Source organism: Choloepus didactylus, chromosome 13 (assembly GCF_015220235.1).
Source record: "Choloepus didactylus isolate mChoDid1 chromosome 13, mChoDid1.pri, whole genome shotgun sequence".
NCBI classification, from domain to species: domain Eukaryota; kingdom Metazoa; phylum Chordata; class Mammalia; order Pilosa; family Megalonychidae; genus Choloepus; species Choloepus didactylus.
In genome coordinates this window covers 11,284,406-11,308,013 of record NC_051319.1, presented here as the reverse complement: position 1 = coordinate 11,308,013, position 23,608 = coordinate 11,284,406, and the positions used below count along the sequence as shown (strand labels likewise).

The window sequence follows — 23,608 nt, the reverse complement described above, 5'->3', positions numbered from 1 at the left end:
CTGTATCACTTCTATAAAATGATAAAGAAATCAGCCAAAAAAGTAAAAATTGATAGTTGGGAATAAGAATTTTTAGCAATTGAAAAATCATTGATTTAAAAAATCATGCCAAGATTATTTTACTTTTAGGAGAAAAAAAGAATTAACATTGACTGCATGCTATGTGTCAGGCACTATGCCCAGTGCTTCACATTTAACCCTGATAGCAGCCCAATATAAAGAGAAAAACAATCCAAGTCTTGGAACATGTTTAATAACACAAATTTGCTAGTAAGCTGCAACATCTGTGTTGACACCCAGGCCTGAGTCCAAAGTTCATGGTTTTCACCAGATTATTACACTGTACAAGAAGTTTAATACAACACTTCCTCTAAGAAACATGATAAATTCAATAGCATTTATAATCTCCTGTATGTAGAGCTCCATTCTTAAGGCAATGAAAAAAATACAGAAAAAAATAACCTATTTACATACAGGAAATTATTACATTTTAGTATTATGTCACTTCTAAAGTTAAAAATAATCATTAAAATATTCTTATACAGTTCTTTACAGTTTATAATCTTTATAGTTCATAGTTTAAAATTTCTGAAACAATCACATGACATACATTTGGTAAATCTCAAGTTAGGGAGAATGAAAATAGAATTCTAGAGAGGTTAAATGAATTGTCCATCACACACTACTAGTAAGTGGCAGAACTGGGATTTGAATCCAGATCGTCTTACTCCAAAACTAACTACCATATGTCAGCTGCCTCAAATTTGGGGTTCATTTATGATATAAATTGTCAGGTGAACAGCTGCCATGAATCTATAACAGAATATGACAATGACTTCCTATATGCATGATTTAGAGAAGACTCATTTACTTTACTCTGCCTTGGGGAAATTTCTTAACAATGCTGCTTCAGTTTTTGATATCAGCCAAGGATGAAAAGAATTATGGAGGGAACTCTGAATACCATAATTATTAGTGGCAGTTACATTAGGAGGAAAAAAGAAAATGTAAATCACAGTGGTTTTCAAATTTTGCTGTACTTTAGGCCCTGAAGAGGTTTTAAAAATCTTCATGCTCAGGTTGTACCCCATACCAAATAAATCAGGTCTGGGAGTGAAAGCCAGACACCAGTATTCCTTAGAGATGCCCAGGTGATTTCACTGTGCCAAGTATAGGAACCACCAGTGTAGATGATATTTCCAGGTGCCCAAGGGAATATAGTCTGGCATTCTTTTTTCATCATTTGAATTTTTTTCCCTTTGACTATCAGATCTAGGCTAACATTACCCTATTTTTGCCTCATGTCTCAGTAATCCAATTACAGTCATTTTATAGCAAAACAGGTGAATGTAATTCAGTCATAATTTCCCCATATCAATACCACTGAAGAGTGAAGAGGCTAAATGCAAACTTCCTCATTTAAGCTAAACATTTACTGAGAGCTACTACTTCAGATATGGAATATTAATTAGTTATCCCCCCAAAATCTTAGAAAAATTAGTTTTGGTCCTTAATTGGGTCAGAAGCACTGGGTTATCAGCAATGCGGGCACCGGGCAAAACTGTGAGATAGGTAGCTTTCAGCTACCTTCCTGACTGGTGATGTCCCAATTATCATGTAACTTAGGTCCAGTTTCATGGGCATATTTAATATCATCTACAAATGACATCCAAGTTTTACAACTCCAGTCCAAATCCCTGTTTGACATTTCTAATTTAATGTGCAAACTTGATATTCTCATTTGCTTCAGTCCCCCAAACCAGCTCCACTTGACCCTTCTGCAGCTCAGTTGTGGGCAACTCTAATTCCTTCCAAATGCACATGCAAATAACCTTGGAGTCATTCTTAACCTCTCTCTTTCTCACACAGGCTACATCCAAACTGTCAGGAAATCTTGTGGCCTTTGCTTTCAAAATACATCCTGAATTTAACCACTGCTCACTATCTTCACTGCTCTCATCCTCATCTGAACCACCATTATCTCGTCTGTATTACTGCAATAGCCTCTTATACGGTCTCTCTGCTTCTGTCTGTGCCCTCCTAACAGTCAATTCTCAACACAGTTGCCCAACTGATTCTTTTAAACCAGAAGTCAGATCCTATGACTCCCCTGCTGAAAACTATACAATGGCACCCCATCTCACTCCAGAATAAAACCCAAAGTCTTTAAAAAGACATTCAAGGCCTGACAGAATCTGGAGTCCTTATCTGTCTACCCTCACGCACATCTAAAACTCTTCTTGTTTACTGTTCTCCAGTCACACTGGGCTCTTTGCTGTTCCTTGAATATGCTGGGCACACCCTTATCCTGAGGCCTCTGCACTGGTTGTTCCCTCCTCCTGGAGGGTTCTTCCGCCAGACAACCTTTGACTAAACCCCTACATCTCCCTGAAGTTTGCTTAAATGTCACCTTCTCAATGAGGGCCTACCCTGACCACCCGACTTAAAATTGTAGCCTGATTACCCTTCCCACCTCCTCTTCCCAATGCTTCTCTTTTTCCTTAGCCCATATCATTTTCAAACATAATATATTCTACTTAGTATGACTATAGTCTATCTCCCCCTGTGAAAATATAAGCTCCATGAGGGTACGGAATATTTTTTTTTTTGATGTATTCCACATGCCTGAAACAGTGCTTGCAAAGAGTAGGTGAGGTACTTATCTAGTTACAAAAGGCACACAAAACTATGCAAACAATATCACAACTGCTTAGCATATAGACCAAAGTCACCTGTAATTAATCTGCCAGAAAATATGCAAAATATACTAAAGGTAATAATTAAGAGAAAGAGAGAGAAAATGAATAGGGAAAACCAAACTGCTGTAAGTTCCTAGGTAGAGTTTCAATTGTTTTGTTTCTAATATACTGTAAGTAACCAAACCCAATAATACCTTCCAAAACATTCAAATATCTTAATAAATATTAGTTTTAAATCCCCCAAATGTTCAAATATTTAATACTTTTGTTTGAACACATTAAGCACTCAGCACAAAACTTTAGATGGTGATTAAATGTTCTTTTTACCATCTAAATTTAAACACAATGAATTAAGAATAGTATATTAAAATTAATTAATTTTCAAATTAATAGATCTTACATGATTGACTTAAAAATTTCCTTTCTTATTAAGATTTAAAAAAAAAACTTAAAGAAAATTAAAAATTGCAATCCCAAGACCTTAACAGATTTTTGTTTTTCCATGTTTCTCTCTAGTTATTTTGCAACACATATGAACAAACACACACAAACCACATGCCCACAATTTTTATATGATGGAAATAAGCTAATTTGAATTTTTAGCTTTAAATAAAATAAAAAGCAAAAAATGTAAAATGTAAAAAAGGTTCAAAAATATTTTGGCCTGGCTTACAAGAAAGACTTTCTTATTTATAAGCATCAGTGAGAGAAATAACAGAAGAATGAAATCCCCTTAGGTCCTAAACTAAGGGCATATATGCTAAAAGAAAACAAGTTTTCACCAGGGACAAAAGGCCTACTCTTTAAGAAGGAACCATGCATATATTTTCTTCTAATAGATTATCCTACCTGATGTTTCTATTTATTTAACTGTCTCCAATTAAGAAGAATGAGACAGAAGACAGTAAAAAAAAACAAAAACCTACACTCTACCTAATCTTTCAGATGTATAAAATCCACTCATAGAACAATAAGTTGGAACTATCTTCTTTCACACTGAATAAATAACATTGTGATACAAACATGTTAACTAAAGTGTCAATTTGAAGGTAAATTCCCCAAAGCCCAGTTCATAAACTCCCATTTTGCTGATGAGTGGCATATTTTCTAAGTCTTCCAGGTTCTTTAACAATGAAAACTTTGTCTAACCTCAGAAATGAACACACAGAGGACATTTAACAATTGTGAAGAATTAAGTTTATATCTTTATAAAAGCTGACTGTTTCTGGGGATATTGACTCATTAACATGAATGAGGTACACTGAAAAAGTCTTTCTTTGGGTAACAGAAAACATGTCAGAGAAAATATCTATTTATGTGCAGTGATGCTGAACAGATTAGTTTTGTTTTAGTTGAGGTATATGGTAAAGTGCACAAATATTGATAGTTGAGTATATATGATCAATTATTCCTCCTGTATTAGCTTTTTTTGGTACTGTAATAATTTTTTAACTTCTACAGTCTAGGATTTCTTTTTTATTTTATTTATTTTTTTACTACAGCAGTTGGCTTACAGAAAAATCATGCATAAAGTATGAAGGAGTTCCTTTGTACCCACCCTCACACACACAGTTTTCCCTATAATTAACATTTTGCATTAGTATGGTACCTTTGTTACAATCAATGAAACAATATTATATTTTTAACTATAGTCCATAGTTTACATTAGGGTTCACTCTTCGGGTTGTACAGTTCTATGGGTTTAAAATTTTTTTTTTAATTCTGGTGAGATATATATTTTATATATATATATATATATATATATATACTTAAATTTCCCATTTTAACCACTTTCAAGTATATAATTCTATGGTATTAAGTACATTCACAATGTTGCCCTACCATCCATTACCACAACTTTTCCATCACCCCAAACAGAAACTCTGCACCAACTAAGCATCAACTCCTCATTCCCCACCCACTACAATCTATTTTTAATATAAAATTACTTAAGATGCCAGAAGAATAGAGTAACACAAGCAATGGGAAATAGGGCTATTTTACTATAATGGCATACTATTATACTACTTATTATGCTCTATGCTATTAAAAGGAAAATATCTAATATAATCAGAAGAAGTTGTATAAACTATTATTATTTTCCTATCTCAGAAAAATGATCATATAAGTTATCCCCTTTGTCAACTGTTCTGGTTTCTTCTGAGTCTTAACACTTTAGAAACATAATCCTTACTTTTCAAATAAAATTTTGGGCAAAACCTCAAACCTCTCCTATAATTTCTTAACGTGTACTCTATCACTAATGTAAAAGAATAAAAGGATAATCTACAGAAAACTAAAAGTTCATAGTAACCTTCTGTGGCAGCCCAGGAGTCAGAACGCTCCCCCCACCCTTAGGGAAAAGGGTGGAGACTTGAGCACCCAGCAGCAGGGGTGACCAGAGAACAGACACTGAAGGTCACTGAGCCTAATCACTGTTGGTCATCAACTTTCACAAGACTCAGCTGAGGCTTCTTTGTCATCAAATCTCGTGAGGCTCTGCTGAACTCCTCTTCCTCATGTTTGCGCGGATCACTGGCTTCCATTTCCCAACCAGCTGCCATAGGGAAAAAATCCTCCTGTACGTAAGTTCCTAATTAAAACTAATGGGTAACTTTTTGCCTGGCATGTTCTTTGGTCTTGGGGTTGTGTTGGGTAGAGCACCTTCATTTATTCGATCCTTCAAATTCCTAAGAAAAATCTGTTCAAACTCTGGTATGTTTTGAAATTGCTATCAATGCAAAGACTGCATTAACAATTTTCTGATAAGTGTTCTTTCTATTGATAAATTTAAAAGGACAGTTCCATAAGGAGTAAAATTCTGAAAATCATTATTTTTACATTTTCTTCCTGATCTCATCCTGCATGCCTGAAAACTAGAATGAAAAATATAACATCCAGACAACACTACTTCAGGACTTGCCAAACAGGGACGAAACACCAGCAAAAAGTTGTGATCTTGGGAGTGTTAAGCCAAAATGACTTTTAAAATACCCATATATCTTTCCCCTGCCCCAACATTAATCAAAAGCACCATAATAAACTGACATTTTTTAGACAGTGCCTATTCACAAGATTCTTGGTTTTAAAATATTAATCCATTTGGAAAATATTATTAATGTGTTACAAAAATACATGTAAAAATATGATATAGAAAAAATTCTGATAACAATAAACAACAGCATCTGGGATTTACACTAAATTAGCTAAAATAATAACTCTCAATTGATGAGATGATCTCTCCTCTCCCTCCAGGGGTATATGATAAAAGGTGGAAGGAAGGGGCTAATCATGATTCATTTTTACTAATATTTGCCTTGAAGTTTCAAATAACATTAGTACTTGGTTGAATAGTGTCCTCCAAAAATCCATGTCCACCTGGAACCTGTGAATGTGACCTCATTTGGAAATAGGGTCTTTGTAGATGTGATCAGGTAAAGATGAGATCATACTGGATTAGGGTGGACCTAATGAGTGGTGTCCTTATAAGAAGAGGGACATCTGGAAGCAGAGACAAAGACACACAGGGCAGAAGGCCATGTGAAGATGGAGGGAGAGATAGGAGTGATGCATCTGAGCCAGAAGAAGGAAGAAAGGAAAGGAAGGATTCTTCCTTAAAGCCTTTGGAGAGAGCATGGCCCTGCCAACACCTTAATTTCAGACTTCTAGTCTCTAGAATTATAAAAGAATAAATTTCTGTTGTTTTAAGCCACAGAATTTGTGGCAATCTGTTACAACAGCCCTAAGAAACTAAAACAACACTAAAGGAAGGCTTATAAAAGAGAGCATGGTTTAAAAAATGTGTTAGAATAATTTACTAAACGATCATATTACACAAGGAGTGGTTTATGTTAAAGCACTATTATAGAATAAAAGGAAAAGCAGTCCAGACTTCCTGATACTTATTTTTTTCTTAATGAGGTCTAAAATACGTGAGCTACTTCTTTTAACATACTGAGGACTTAATAAAAAAAAATTCAATTCCAGGAGGCATCATGATATATATAGTGCAGACTACATGCTTTGAAGCCAGATAGACCTGGATTTAAAGGTAAACTCTGAAACTTAATTAGTTGTGTTTTCTTGAGCAATTCATGTGATTTCAAGGTCTATGGCTCTTGGTACCTTGATCTATAAAACTTACTTTCTAGGGTTGTTATGAGGATTAAATGTGTGATAAATATGTAAGAGACCCTGGTACAGTAAACACAAAGTAAGCCTGCAACAAATATGGAGTCTCTCCTCTGACTCTGAATCTTATTTATTTCTCTAAAATGTGATCAAGCCTACAGGCCTGATTGCAAATATTAGCATGTACTGAATTGAGTGATCACAGAACAGCAAAAATCTTCATTACTAAATAAATTACAAGTGAGAAAACTAAAACCACACATACATACACAAAATGCCACTTAACTTTAGAGAAGGCAGAAAGAAAACCCACCCCTTGGATCTTGTGAAACTTTTGCATTGATAAAAAGAAGAGATTATTTTTCATAGCTGTCAAGACTTTACCACTGACATGATCCTAAAATTCAAATGAAGTTACCAGGCAGCTATAGTTTAGTTTGCCTCAAGTTAATAAACACAATATTAAGGTAACCCAGTCTAGATATATGAAATTTCAACATTAATACCTAATATAGAATTTGATCTTATGATGCTTAACTGTAATTTTGAAGGCACTGTCATGATATGCTTAACTTGACTGACTTTGAAATCACATACATTACTGCCTAGAATATGTCCAGAAACACTATTTAATTAAGCATGATGAAAGTATTTTTAAAATAAAAAATCACATTTATATACTCAAGAATAAATCAGGTTTTCAGAGTAAGGTTTTAACTTAAATCCCAGAATATTCTCAAGGCAAGCAAAGTAACTCTAGTTTAGCATCTATATTTTAAAAAATATAAATATCTGATAAATGCTTATTTTGAACACAATTTTAAAAATCCCTTTACATAAAAATGCAGTTGTATTGTTTAACTGTCACATGTAAGCAAGAAGTATCTCTGCCTCTAGGGGACACCGTAACTTTCTTAAGAAAAGAAAAATGTATCTCATGCCTTGGTTTCCTTGTGGGATTCCTTTTTTCATTTCCAACCTAGTAATTTTTGGAAATGTTTCTACTTTTCAGGCCCCAGGCCTCAAAGGATTGGGAGACAAGTAGTCTCTGAAAATAGCATCTATTTATTTCAGCAGAGATTAGAACCATGTAGCGGGTTACCTTCCTTACTCAAAGACTTAAGGCTAAGAATAAAAACAACCTAGTTTTTGGACTTAAAATCGGGTTTCTGGTTATGTAACTGTAATTTCTAAAAAGGTTAGAATAAAGTATTCCTCTTTATTAAGAGGTAAGTCTAACATATAAAGAGCTTGGAAATTACCACTTCTATCCTCACTAGAATAAAGCCGAAAAACTGAAAACCAACAACTCTTTCAACATTCTTTATAGAATTGAGGTCACAGGGAAAACCACTGCCCCAAAATTGGAGAGAGAGGCAGATACAGAGAATCACAGCTTCCTGGGTGCAGAAATGACCACAGGAACCAGCATCAGGTAGGAATGCTTAAAGGGTAACCAACTAATTGTCAGAGAATGAGTGTGAGCTAGCCTGAGAAAGAAAAACTCCCAAGCTTTGGAGGTGGAGTGGGGGGCAAACATTCGTAAGTTTTACCTCATTCTGTTTTCCTTAACAAGAAGTCCTGCCTTCAAGGGAAACTATTTTACCACAGCTCAACCAAGGTGGGTTTTACCTGAGTCTAAACAACCTGGGAGAAGGGAAATATCCAACTCCAAGCCCTTCTCATCTTCCACATGAAGGAGAGCAAACACCCAATTCCAGATCCTTTTACCCTTCCTGTTTCACATAACAGGTGGAGGAAAAAAGGTTGAGAAGAACTTGTGAAGGTTCACAGCACAGGAACACAGGCTCACTAAAAGACTGGACCTGATCACAGGATTATAGAATGCTTTCTCTCCACACACATCTTACCTCTCCTCCTGTAGTGGTAGGGCTCTTGTATAACTGGGGACTGCAGCTGAAAGAACTGTAAGACTCAGATCCTATTTAAGGAGTCTCCAAGGAAACCCAAAGACAATAGGGGAGGCAACATCTAACAAGGATACCAGAGGAGAATTTAACCTCTCACATCTACAGCAAGCAGTAAACACAGAATAACATAGCCAGAAAGACAAAACCTCACATTACAAACTTAATCAGTTTTTTCTTTTTTTTTTTCTTCCCAGTATATCATGTCCGGCTTTCAAAAAAAAAAAAAAAAAAAAAAAAATTGCAAAGCATGTTAAAAGGCAAAAAACACAGCCTGAAGATAGAGCACAAGCATTGAAATCACACTTAAACATGGCAGAATATTTTGGAATTATCAGACTGAAAATTTAAAATAACTATGATTAATACACAAAGCCTCTAATGGAAAAAGTGGACAACATGCAAGAACAGATGGGTAATGTGAACAGAGAGATGGAAACTTGAGAATCAAAAGGAAATGCTATAAATCAAACACACTATAACTGAAATGAAGAATGCATCTGAACTCATCAGAAGACTGGACACATGGACATGGCCAAGGAAAACATCACTGAGCTTGAAGGTATGTCAACAGAAACTTCTAAAACTGAAAAGCAAAGAGAAAAAGGACTGGAAAAAAAAAAAAAGAAAAGAATATCTAAGAATTATGGGACAATGACAAAAGGTGTAACATAATGCATAATGAGAATATCTGAAGCAGAAGAGAGAGGAACAGAAGAATTATTTGAAGTAATAATGGCTGAGAATTTTGCAAGATTACTGACAGACACCAAACTACAGATCAAGGAAGCATGGAAAATACCAAACAGGATAACAAGCTACAAAAAAGATACACCTTGGCATATCATATTCAAACTGCAGAAAACTAAAGACAAAGACAAAATCTTGAAGGAAGCCAGAGGGAAAAAAACACAATACCTATAGAAGAACAAGGGTAAGATTTGCACTGGCCTTCTCTTCGGAAACCGTGTAGCCAAAAAGAGAGTGGAATGAAATATTTAAAGTACTGAAAAAACAAAAACACCAACCTAGAATACTGTATCCAGTGAAACTATCCTTACTATATAAAGAGCTCTTAAAATTCAATAAGAAAAACTTTAATGCAAAACTGGGCAATAAAATGTGGTAAATACATACAACGGTGTTTTAGTTTGCTAATGCTGCAGAATGAAAAACACCAGAGATGGATAGGCTTTTATAAAACGGGGGTTTATTTCACTACACAGTTACAGTCTTAAGGCCACAAAACGTCCAAGGTAACACATCAGCAATCGGGTACCTTCACCGGAGGATGGCCAATGGCGTCCGGAAAACCTCTGTTAGCCGGGAAGGCACGTGGCTGGCGTCTGCTCCAAAGTTCTGGTTTCAAAATGGCTTTCTCCCAGGACGTTCCTCTCTAGCAAGCTTGCTCCTCTTCAAAACGTCACTCACAGCTGCACTCCGTTCAGTCTCTTTGAGTCAGCATGTTTTATATGGCTCCACTGATCAAGGCCCACCCTGAATGGGTGGGGTCACACCTCCATAGGAGTATCCCACCCAAGTCACCACCCACAGCTGGGTGGGGCACATTCCAAGCAAATCTAACCAGCACCAAAACGTCTGTCTCACAAGACCACAATGATAATGGCATTTGGGGGACACAATACATTCAAACCGGCACAAATGGTAAACACATACAATAATATTCAGCAGTAAAAAGAACTGAAGGTCTGATAAATGCTACAACATAGACAAACCTTGAAAACATTACGCTAAGTGAAATAAGTCAACACAAAAGGACAAATGTTGTATGATTCTACTTTTATAAAATATCTAGAATCAGCAAATTTATAGAGACAAAATGTAGATTTGAGGTTTTCAGGGGCAGGGGTTGGGGTACAGAGTTTCTGTTTGAGGTGATAAAAAGGTTTTGGTAATGGGTAGTAGTGATGTTAGTACAACATTATAAATGTAATTAATGCCACTGAACTGTGTATTTAAAAATGGTTCAAATGGCAAATTTTAAGTTACATATATATTATTTCAATAAACTCTTTCTAAAACTAAAAAAAAAACCAATTTTCTATGTACTAAAAGTATGTATTATAAACTTCATGGGGTCAGAGTCTAGACTTAGACTATTCACTAGTTATGACCTTACCAACTTATTTAACTTCTTTGAACCTTATTTCCTCATACATAAAATGAGGATAATGCCTACCTTGCAGGATTTTTATGAAGAGTGAATAATAAATGCTGTAAACCTAAAACAATGTCTGACATTAACAAATTATACTTCCTCCTTACAAAAGCTATGATGGAATTTGGTTCTTAGGTTGCCAATTAATTTTAACTGTGCTAGTAATTTTTTCCTAGGCCTTATTAAAACAATTCCTACAACTTCCCTTCAATCATCAACCAACTGAACTTATTTCTTTCATCAATAAACATTTACTGAACACTATGTGACAGGCAATTTTAAATCTTTCCTTGTTATTTAATAATAATGTAGCTGTTAAAAACATCAGTACAGTCACACCCTTATTGCCTGGATTCCTAGACAGTACAATGTTAGAAAACAATCTATGGAACACACCAGCTATATTATCTAATTTTTATAGCAACCCAATAAGGATCATCATATAGCAGGTCTTAACAAATACCATAAATAAGAATGAGTATAAACTATACTTCATAAACTACATCACTCTAATAACATGCATATTCTATAAAAATATATTTCAGCTTACTTGACTAAGAACTAGAGTATCTGAAATTATGGTAAAAATGAAAAGGCAGAGAAGAAAAACAGGAAGCAAAATACACTTAGAAAATAGCAATGAGAATTCTTTAGTACTACCAATACTTAAAAATACCACATTGCTTTATGTAGTATGACTAACATAATAACAGAAGAACTTCTCAATGTAACAGGAAAAAAGGTTAAAAGTTAAGAGATCCAAAAGCTTGAAAAAAAGATGGAAAGAAAATGTGAGCATGCAAAGATAGAGTAGATACTACCTATTACAGCTATTATAGATGGACACCGTGCACTTTTTAGAATAAAGGATTTTGTGCCATTATTGTGAAGACTATTAAATAGCAACTATCCCTGACAATTTTTAATCCCACAAAATCAAATAGGTGTAAATAAAAGATAATGGAGTACATTTTCACTTTTATGCAACAGGAAGATTTCTGCTTGAAACATGCCTGGCTTACCTCTCCTCTGCACAACAGGAAATAGGACAAAAGGCTGGCCTACAGGCCCTGAAATTCTGTTTCTCAAACCAAGGTCTTATCACCAAATTTTAGAACTTCCCTTGGTATATATGACATATTCCTAAGCAGCTGTATGTAGTGCATTAAAAGTATCAACCAATGTCTCCACCAATCTCCCCCTAGTTCCCAAAGAAAATACACTTGTCTTTGGAGAGTTAAATGGTAAACATCAACACATAAGTGAGTCTAAGATATACATGCAAAGCCACCTTAAGGATCAGGGCAATAGAATAAGATTTGGCAGTATGAGCCTAGTACAGCAAAAAAAAATTAATGTTTATAATAACAAACAAATCTGTCAATAAAAAAGGAGTGTGGGTGATTAGAATTAGAAGAAATATGAATAACCTAACTTAATGCTGCTGACCATTTAGAAGCATATAATTAATTACCCTTACTTTGAGCCCATTCTCATTAAACAGTTTTCTATTTATATATTTGTTTCCCCTAGTTTTTTTTTTTTCTTCCCATAACATTTCTTGGAAAACGTATTCAGAAATTTGATCCCTTCCTTTAAATTCTGGTAATTCCTATGGTCTGGAACAGGAGGGTTACCTTTAAGGTTGTACAAATTGTTCACTGTATAACTGGCCAAGATCATTCCTCTAGCCAAAATATGCTTTTGGGGCACTTGTTTCAGAAGGAAGATAAGAAAAATATGAGAATGGGATATGGGGTCAGGATACCAAGCCTAGATTTGAAATAGGATATAAAGAGCAATCATGGGACCCGGAAAAATGGGGAGAATTAAGGGCTCTTCGGATACTGAGGTGGCAAACAGGGTTGAAATAAGAATTAAGAATAGCCATAATATTGGCTTTCCTTCTCTATTCCTATAAGTCAATTAAAATAGGAAGGAAGGCAGGTTATGGAGGTCCCATTATAGCTTGTTTTTCTCCCATCCTCTTACTATTTCTCACGTACTCCCTCCTCTGCCTTTCCCATCACTGCTGTCAGTGATTCCAAAGGATGGGTGATGGTGGTGGGATAGAAGAAGAGGGAAAATAGTAACAAACAATAGTAATACACAACAAATATAAACAATGGTAATGCAGGGAATGGTGGAGAATGAGGGGAAAGAAAATAGTACTAGCATAAGCAGGAAGGAGAGAGGAATTTTGCAGCTGTCTGCTTCTGGACACTATTTATGTTCAAAGAATGCACATAAACTGGGCAAAGATCAATTACAAGGCTGCATTTATTCAACTAGATTTTATGACTGATTTTTGGTATTTTTTTCTGGCAACTGGGAAAGTTTGTTCTACCATTCAAAAACCTTGATAAACACTTTAAAGTTCATTCATAGACTAGTACTTGTGTTGCAACTGCGTTGCTTATACTTAATGTGAATATAGCTGTTAAAATTTAAGTCTAACTGGAACTCATTCATTTTGAAGCCAGATGTTGATTATATACAGGTTAAATACAATCATTCTTTTAAAAATTGCCACGAAAGATAAAGATACATAGGGGAGCAATCCCCCCAAATGCCTACATTCACTTTATATATGTTTGAACACCTACTTTTGTGAACACATGTGCAAAGATATTTTACAAAAATTCTGTATGTCACAAAAGTTTCTTGAAGCCCCTTATATTTTGTGTTTCCACTGTCAGAAAGATATAGATTCTACAGCACATTTTGCATAAATGCCTACTCACTGATACATTTATGCAAATATCAATTTACAAACACACATAACAGCATAACAATTGGGATACACCTAGTCATTAGAAAGACTGGTTACACTAATAATGCCATTTATTAAGCTGCCATTTATTAAACACTCATAAAAGATATATGATGAAACCAGTTAGAATTCAAACCCAGGACTGCTTACTCAGAACTCAGCATGAATCACCACCATGAATGAAATTCATGATCCTTTAATAGGCCTGAGAGGCAGTGTAGGAGAGGCTAATATGATTTAACAGTAGTGAAAACAGGAAAAAAAAATGCATTCAGAGGGGCAAGCAGTACAGTCTAAGTTGGAAAAGGCAGAGGCTTGTAGAGGAGCTTTTACATCTTTAAAATCTCTGAACTTCAAATTTTGGGGACATGCTGAATGTCATTACCTATGGCAACAAATCACAAAAAGAGAACCCTATAAATGCATTGTACTTTTAATGTGACGAGGCTCATTAAATAGTTTACATGAAACCTGGATGGAAAGAGATCAAGAAAGGTGGACAATCCTTTGTTTCTTAAAATTTCAAATGGCCACTGTTGAACTAACAAGACCTGGGGCAAGTGGCCTACAGAGATCCTGAAGTAGGATAAGATAACAGGATTAGAGAACAGGTTTATGATTGTCAGGCTGTAGGAGTAATTTTGCCTTCTTTGAACCTACAAAACACTAGTTCAGCTATTAGTTTTATATATACATTCATACACACACCTTTTTTATCCTGTTTTCTGTTATAATCTCCTTGAGGTTAGGAACTCACCTCTCCCCCACCCCCTGCCTTTTTTTCTTTAACTTTTTATTATCTTAAAATCACCCACAGTAGTTAGCATAATAACTTGCATATTATAAACATTGAATTAAATTAACTGAAAGATAAGGTATAATACACTCATTAATTATACTCAATACCCTCTACGTGCTAAGCACTATTCTACAAACAAAGGTTGGAGCAATGAAAAAAACTCACTTTCTAGTGGGGGAAAATAATAAATGCAGTCTAATATATCTACTTAAACATTGATCACGTGATAGTATGTGCTCCGCCCTCAAAAAGAATCAATATTTGTATGGTGCTTGACAATGAGATTTTCAGATACTTTAACTGCTTTTTCTTTGGAACTCTCCCTCTAGCACCCCAACTAGAAGCTGAATATAATGCAAATTATATGTACTAAAGATGCCTGTTGTTTCCAGTCCATCTCCCACTTGCAAACCACAGAAAGGATAGCCTTATATTCCACAGTAATTCTACACTCTCAGAAGAAGTTAATTAGAGCATTGGCTGGCCAGTTACCTGTTTCTTTTGAAAATCCGAACTAAAAGACTGAGAGGGCCCTGAAACCGAGAGGTAGTTAAACCAGGTTGGATTACATGAAAGACATGAATTGAAAGAGACAGCCAGAGTAAGAAATAGAGAGAGACACACAAAGATTGAGTACACAAGAATGCAGAGATGAGAGATACCATGAGGCTCTAGAGATGGACAGAAAAACAGAGTTCTCATTTTCCAAGTTTCTAATATGTATGAGGCCCAGCTGAGGGTTCTGAGATTTCCACAATCTCAGAATGAGATTCAAGCTATCTTGAATGTGTTCCTGACCCCTTTAGTCAACGGTCTTCATAAGAACAATAGTAAAGTACCCAACAGGTCAACCATAATAAACTTATCACTATTATCCAAGTAGTTCATTCTGGAATTGTAACATCTGGATTCAATCTCTCCGTAACTGCTTGTCAGATGTCATCCTACCAATATTCTTTGCCTTGAAATGAGGAGGGAAAACTTCTACACTATAGGGAGTACAAACTAATACAACTTTTTGGAGGAAAATTTGAAATATCACAGTGTAAAATATACTATTTTTAGCAGTACACTATTGGGAATTTATCCCAAAGAAAGAGATATACAAGTGCACAAAAATAAAGTGATGCTCCCTATAACATTTTTGTAATAGCAAAAAACTGAAATTTTGGATTGCCTATAAACAGATGAATTTTATGTAGTCATTAAAAAAACACCTTGAAATAGATGTCCACAATTGTTAAATTAAAAATGCAATTTGCAGAATGGTATAAATAATGTGACTCTTAAAAGTATTTATATTCTCAAAACTATAAACCTTATCTCAGGAAAAATATGAGGGAATTTGCTTAAAAAAATACCATATTTCATTGCTGAACGGATACACATTTCTTTTCAAATCTTAACATCTCTAAAATTGGGGTACTTCATATAATCCTTCTCATCTAGGTAGCAGTTGTGACCTATCCGTCATTACCCAGGCATCGAAACATGCAGAATGGGTGTTAGCAGCTTGGGAAAAAACCCTGGAGACAATGGTGGAGCACTGTAGAGTAATGTTGCAATCATCAATTCTCCTGATGGTGAATAAGAAAATGTGTAGGAAAACAAGGAATACAACTCTAAGTTGAAAATTAATTCAGAAGGCTCTGAACGTAAAGTGGTGTTAGGAATACTTTAACTAATTTATATCACTCTCCTTCTATCACAAGAGTGATACATACACACATATATTGACTCTAATCTAGATACTTTTTGGTTTTCTTTCATTCAAAACAGTACAAAGAAGAAAACTCAAGTGGTCCATAATTTCACCACTCAGATGATTATTCGAGACATTAAAATAAGGCAAAAAATGTCTCATTTTTTTATTAGTCACATGCTGTAATTTGTTCATTTGTCCACATTTTTAAATGTAGTTCATATATTAACTCTCCTTCGTAGATTAATATCTCTACTTCAAAGTGTGTAAAATTAAGTTCTGATTGTAAATCTCCAATATTGAACTGACTACATTTCAAAACTTCATTTGTGCATCAATTTTTTGGAAGTGAGAACAATGTTATGAATTATCAGGTTAGCTAATAAAGGACAATTTAGCTCAAAAAGTATCTTTAATAAATACTGTAGCAATATAGAACCTATGGACTATTTATAAAACCATTTTTTTTTTTTACTTAGAAAGTGTTTTCGGTCTCAACTTAGAACTTCTTCTCTTGCTATATAGTTCCAACATCAAGAACAACTATTCTCCCTTATTCTTCTACCTGTGGATCAGTGAAATTGCAAACATTTTCAGTGCCAAACCCTGTTCCTTATTTGGCTGCTGGGTTTTGGTAGTGGGAGTAGAGGCAAGGGTTGAAGGCTTTGGGACTAGTAATTAGTGGAGACAGACACTTGGGGAGTAAGGAGAGGTGGGAGGGTACGGAGGCAGAATTGGCATTGATGAGGAACTCTGATGGGATGAGAATGAACTCTGGAATCAGGATACCAGGGCTCAAATCCCAGCTACGTCCTTTACTAGCTTATGAGCTAGTAATCAAATAACTATTTAATTTCTTTGTGGGTCAGTTTCTTCATCTGTAAAACGGAAATAATGATTCCACTGAGTTGATGCTGGGGTTAAATGAGACAGCATAGCTATAAGGGCTAAGCAAATGATAGATGTTCAAAAATATTAGTTGAATTAAGAGCATAGTTGCTTTGAGGGACTTACTTACTTACAGAATACATTATTTATTTACACAATTCCTCCCACTTTTAGAGGCATTCTGAAGCAGATCAGATGGACCTGGGTTCAAATCATAACTCTGCCATTTAGCAGTTAAGTGATACCAGGCAAACTACTAAGCATCGCTGTCAGTTTCATTTCCCTTAAAATGGGGCCAACAATGCTCACCTTATATGATTTGTATGGAATAAGTCAAAGAGTAATAAATCAGATAAGGTATAGAAAGTGCCTGACCAATGATAAGATTTAACATTGCAAACATATAATTTCTTCACAAATGACATATATTCTCAATCCAAATCCCCAGAGAGTTTTTTCTGCAATTTGACAAGCAGTTCTAAAATTCATTTGGAAGAGAAGATACACAAAAATATCCAAATGAAAAAGAATATCAGGATAATTTAGCTATTATATATGTGAACATACTATAAAGCTAAATAAGTAAGTATGGTTTTAGCATAGGTATAGACAAATCAATGAAAAAGAATGGAGTTCAGAAACAGATCTAGGTATATGGGTATTTTGCAAATTATCAAGGTGTAACGGTAAGAATAGACTATTCAATAAAGTGTTGGGTCAAGTGGCCATCTTTAAAAAATAATTAAATTCCTATCTCATCCCATAGACAAAAATAAATCCAAGACTGATTCAAGTTCTAAAAGTAAAAAAGAAAAAAATTACTGAAAGTAAATACAGAACATTTATAAGTGGGTTCAGAAAGATCCCAAGTAGGACAAAAAACTCAGAAGCTATTACTCTCACCATAAAATAAAGCAAGCACATGTATTTTACTCTTCTATTGAGATTTCTTCCCATCAACGGTAATGAAGTAACTCCCAACCTCTAATGCAGTATTCTCATTATTATACAAACATCCTTCCTGCACTTAAAATTTTTTTAATAAGTCCTAAAGCATAGAAGAACAATGTGGCAATAATTCTCTTAAAAAGGCAATTTCCCTCATATTAATATGAAATACAATAAAGCACTTTCCTACTGCGTGGGCACCTTAGTGATTCTAAGTGCTGGTGGTTACAACCACATAAAACCTAGAAATGCATAAAAAGCAATAGAATAGAATGTTCATTTAAAAAACAAATACATACTATGCTTCCACGATTCTAAATTGCACTATGAAGTGGTATTCTCAATAATTCACAATCATTTACTTAAGCATAACGACATTTTAAAACCTAAAGCTTAAAAGAATCAGAAATAGGAAGTTCAACTACATTAGGTAATAGGAAGGCAAGGCAAAACTTAATTGCTACAGTACTCAAAATTCTAAAAATGTAATTCTGTAATTCAATAAAGAAGAAAAAGTGCTAAGTGGGTTATTTTGTTTTGTTTTGGAATGACAACCTTGGGATTATGTTTTAATTAACATCCTGAAAAGGTATTTTCAAAAGTTTATCTCTTCATTAGCACACACACAAAAATAACAAGAATAATAATTAAAGTGAAAAAGAGCAACTGAATTAAAAAAAAAGTTTATCTCTTAAGGTTATTCATCTGAATGCATTTCTATTATGCTCTATCACTTGATTTCACACAAGAGGAATATGACCTGTAACTGTTCACAGCAGTTTCAACATCTGTTAAGTGTCAATCTAGAGAAAGGGAAGGTATCAAAGGACACATCCCACAATTTGGTTCTTTCCTGAGATCCCAGCTATATCTACCTCTTCCCATGGCTACCAGAATTATTTCTGGTCACTGTGCCTTTTCTCCGAGGCTCAACATTCCACTCCATCCGTCCAGTCCCAGTAAGCAGGTATTCTGGAATCAGGAGATAATTGTGGGCAATTATCAGGAAATTGGCAAGATGTAAAAACAGCAAACAAGAGGAAAGACCTGGAGCTACAAAGGTTTTACAAAGAAAGTTATCTTCATAAAGTATGCAAAAGAATAGACAAGATCTGTCAGATCTCCTACTGGGCTTTACACTAATCCAATTTTAGTGTTGAAACAAAGCTAATCTACTATTTCCTAATCCCTTATTATTCAATAAGACCATTGTACTTTGGTCTTTCACAAGAAAATTTCTACTCCAACCTTCCCTATCTTTCAGGGAGAAGTAGATTGGTATAGATTCCATCTAAACTTGGTCTCAGTAAGATACTCATTTACATCTCAGGGGAAACTCCAGGTTATCATCTCATATTCTTAGTTTTCTAACGTCATTCATTCTCTGACAACGTCAAAACTACTTTCCACAAAATACAAACTCTAGTTATCTAACACAATGCGAAATACTTGCTCTGGTGAGGAGGAGCTGAAGGAATGTTTCCTTCAAAAGCGGAAAACGTGCAGTGTGGCGTTTAACTCCTAAAGAGGAAGACAGAAGACCTTCGAAATTTGCAAAGGTGGCTTGGAGGAAAGAAAATCCCTCTTGTCACTAGAGGGGTCGCAAACCTTTGGTCAGTGGCTGAAGCAGGAACCCCCGGTACACTCCCGCCCAAGAGAACTGCAGATGCTCCCGGCTTTCGAAAAGCCGCCATGGAAGGCAAGCCCGGGCATCTCCGCGGAGTTATCTCACGTCTGGGTCCGCAAGCCCGGCGGGTTCGTCACAAACACGCTAGGCAGAGATAGAAGAGACGCCGAGAGGATGGGTCACGCAGCTGTGAAACGAAGCCCACCCACCACTTGACCGTCCCCAAGGCGACCAGCCCCTCAGCAGGGTACACTCACCGGTTGCCTCAAGACCGTGACTACAACTCCCAGGAGGCTGCGCGGCTGACGGACAGAGTCTCCCCCAGCATGCAGCACGCCGGCGGCCGTCTCCCTCCCTCTCCTTGCTCTGCTCCTCCTACTTTTCTACCCGTCGTCACCCAGGAAGGCCGGAGGTAGGGTGCGGAAGGGGGACCTTGAGACCCTGGCGTGCCACGTCAGACGTTGGGAAGGGACGGGGCGGGGAGCGGGGGAGAGAATGGGAGGACGAAGGGGAGGGGAAAAGGGGAGGGAAGGGTAAATAGTGGGCCAGGCAGGAAGATGGCGGCGGTAGTGGAGGTGTGAGTGGATCCTGGTCTCTGCAGCTGGATTTTCTCTTTCCTTTTTCCTTCCTTTTCCCTTCCTTGTTTGAAATTGGCATCGAGGGGGCTGAGTTCGGGTGGCGGCGCCGGACGCAGCGCAGGGGCCACGGCGACGGCTGCTGACGGCTGGAAGTGTAGGCTTCCTTCGCCGCTGGTCCTCCTTCCCGGGTCCGCTCGGTGTCAGGCGCGGCGGCGGCGGCGGCGCAGCGGGCGGACTTCGTCCTTCCTCCTGCTCCCCTCCGCCCCGGAGCGGGCAGTCTCCCTTTCGCCATCCTCCGACCCTTCACCCCGGGGACTGGGCGCCTCCCTCGGCGCGGCTCAGGGAGCGGGGGCCGGTCTCCTGCTTGGCTGTCGCGCCTCCATGTCGGATAACCAGAGCTGGAACTCGTCGGGCTCGGAGGAGGATCCGGAGACGGAGTCCGGGCCGCCTGTGGAGCGCTGCGGGGTCCTTAGCAAGGTGAGCAACCCGCAGGGCCGGGAGCCCCCTGCCCGGACTCACCTGCTGCGAGGCGAGCCGCTGAGGTCTTGGGGTGGGGCTAGGCAGGAGGCGCCGACCGTCCCGGGGCGGGGGCTGTGGAATGTGCTGGGGTGCAGGGCTGAGTACCTTCGCAGGAGTGCTTCGGGACATGGATGGGGTGGGGTGGGGTGAAGAGGGGGCTGTCCTCCTCGCCCGCCCAAGAAGGAGGTCGGCGGCGGCCGAGGACCTTGGGGAGTGTGTCTCAGCCGGGTCTCCAGTTGGTGAAGTGAGATGCGCACGGTGACTTCGGACCTAGGGAGGGAGCTGCCCGGGGTGTAGGAATCTGGGTTGGGCAACGGCGGTGGCAGAACGGCAGGGCATGGGGGCGGTGCATATCCGACCTCCCAAAAGAGGTTAAGCAGAGTAGGATTGGGGGACTCAACAGACGCGGCTATTTAGACAGAAGTCCGAGCTTGGTGCTGAAATCTGAGGTGAAGGACATCACAGGTTGGGTATAAAGAGAGATCTGAATGAGGACGACTTTTATACTGTTTCCCTCTCACCCCCTACCACAATTCAGAAAAGAGCTGTTGTAACTGACATGTTATAGGTTCAGGAAACATTCATCATAACTTGGAACTTGTCGGAATAGAGACCAATCCAGGAAGAAGGGCATTATTAATAAAATATTCCTTCAGACATCTTATCTTTCCTGTATTTTTAAAAATTCCTTTTTTCAAAATTTTAGCAAAGTGGTCATTTGTAGGACTACAATTGATGAGGCCCTTTTTCAGAGAAAACGTGGATGATCTTTCTTTATGATAGTGTATGAAATTTTTGTTTTTAGTTTTTGCTATGGGAAAATTCACATAGCCTTTTCGACTTCCTTCTTCCTTCCTGTTAAACTTTTAGAAATGGCTGGAGCTAGCAGTTAACTTGTAAAGGGGGAGCTGGGGCCAGTCCCTCAACAAGCTGGTCATAAGATAGTAGGTCATGTGCAGCCACTGGCTATTAAGAAATCACTCTGCTTCCAGTACTTGTATTTTGGCTAAGTATTTGGACCTCGTTTGTAGAATTGTTTTACATTAGAAACTTCTATCTATAGAAGGCTGGCAAGAGAGGGCCTAGGAAGGCAATGTGTCAGAACTAAGGCTTGCAGTATTAACTTTTATTTGTATAACAGAAAAATATGGTATGTGTTGATCTTGTGATCATTCATGAAATTTAAGTGGAATTTTTTCAGTAATGTGAAGCTCCCCGGGGTTTCTTGAGATGAAATGTGTCTTGTAATTTAGGAATCTGTATTGAACACATTGTGCAATAGGTATACATTTTCAGATGGGAATAGTTAGGAAACAGGTTCATGGCTTCTCAACGATTCCTGTAGTTTTGTCACATCTCATTAGATAAGAAGCAGACTGCCGTATTAGTATTGAGGTGTGTTAAGTATTTTACAAAACTGTGCTTTTGACCTACTGATCATCTTTTTTGGAAGGAATAGGAAGAGTAGAAATGACTGGGAAAAAATTGACTGGGAAAAATCATCAGTGCTCTAAGTATTCACTGTATTATACTAAGCATAGGGTACATCAAAAACTGGACTACTTCCTTGGTATTTAAATATGTAGAAATGTAATATTTGACCACTTCTATGGAAGGCAAATAACTTCAATTTTGACTGTGGATGCATACATAGAATCAACAAGTATATATGTTTTGTATTATTGTGAACAGTTATGAAGGAAATTTCACAATTATGGTTATGTATAATGATTTTTGTAAACTTTTTAATCAAGGGATTTTATATTGAGTACATATACATTCTGAATATATGTGTTTACATGTATATAACATATATTTTGAGCTCTTTATATTCATTAATAATTTAAACAAGAGTTAGAACTCACTATCTGTTCTTTTCATATCTATTACTATAGATACTTGTTTGGCTTCTTCCTCCCTGAGATGGAGTGGATTTGAAATGGGAGGGCTGGGGACGTAAATTTGTATTAGAAATATGCCAGACCAAAGTTTTTTTTTGCTGTGCGGTAATCTAAAATACATGGCAGTACCTATGAAGCATATTTTCTATAGAATCACTTCTTAAGCATTGTAGGTTCTCAAATTGCTGGATAAATAACACTTTTAGGTAGTTGTAACAGATATCAGTATAGATTGTGGTTTGGGAAGGGTTCATTCGTTAGTGGGACTTGACCAAATAAATCTGGACAGAATAAATCTCATCCATCTTCTGAATCCGCTCCATCCTTCATGGTTTACTTTATTCTCTGTTTCACCACAAACCTAACCATTGGCTGAAATTCTACCCATCTTTAAGAAGGCCCATTTCAAATAACCATCCTTTCCATAAAACCTTTACTTCTCTTGCTAACCATTTGAGATCTCTTTCTCTTTGAACTCCCATAATATTTTGTTTGTAACTTGCTTCTGATTCTCAATCAAAATATGATTTTTTTCTCATTTATGAATTTATGGTGGCTGAATTATTGGGCAGGAATCTATTCTTCTGCAGTGTCTAGCATAGTGCCTTGTCTGTATTTGTTAAATGGTACCTGGGAAGAATAAGAGAGTATTAACAGATTAGAGAAAGGTGAAAACTTGCCTTCTAGGTGTAATAATAGCAGGTAGCTTTAATTGACTTAAGATGCCTGAAGCTTATATAATTTGTTAGGCCTTCTATAAGAAAATAATTTAAAATTAAAGAAACACAGTTGCTCTGACCCTCACCACCACCTTAGAAATAGGCTGTTCTAGTGAGCTATCCTGAAGCTTAAGCTTCATGAGTTATGGATAACTCTGCCATCAACTAAGCAAATATTATGTGCCAGGCACTGTTCTAAGTATATTCTTATTTAATC

The 23,608-nt window shown here is 36.9% G+C and overlaps 2 protein-coding genes across 7 annotated transcripts in view; one reads left to right on the top strand and one right to left on the bottom strand.

The window, feature by feature from the left end:
* Positions 1–20,791, bottom strand: part of POLK (DNA polymerase kappa) — an 85,350-nt gene extending 64,559 nt beyond the window's left edge. For 2 of the 4 annotated variants that reach the window (XM_037801968.1, XM_037801971.1), the window contains exons 1-2: positions 19,932–20,790; positions 19,656–19,818 (exon numbers count right to left, since the gene is read on the bottom strand). The gene's annotated coding sequence lies outside the window, so the exon portion shown is untranslated. Of the gene's footprint in view, positions 1–10,037; positions 10,058–19,655; positions 19,819–19,931 lie in introns of those variants that run through there. The other 2 variants (XM_037801969.1, XM_037801970.1) reach the window with 2 other exon arrangements.
* Positions 20,001–23,608, top strand: part of CERT1 (ceramide transporter 1) — a 169,537-nt gene continuing 165,929 nt past the window's right edge. The window contains exons 1-2 of one of the 3 annotated variants that reach the window (XM_037801976.1): positions 20,001–20,086; positions 20,336–20,729. In XM_037801976.1, coding sequence (XP_037657904.1) covers positions 20,001–20,086; positions 20,336–20,729 — 480 coding nt within the window. Of the gene's footprint in view, positions 20,087–20,265; positions 20,730–23,608 lie in introns of those variants that run through there. The other 2 variants (XM_037801975.1, XM_037801974.1) reach the window with 2 other exon arrangements.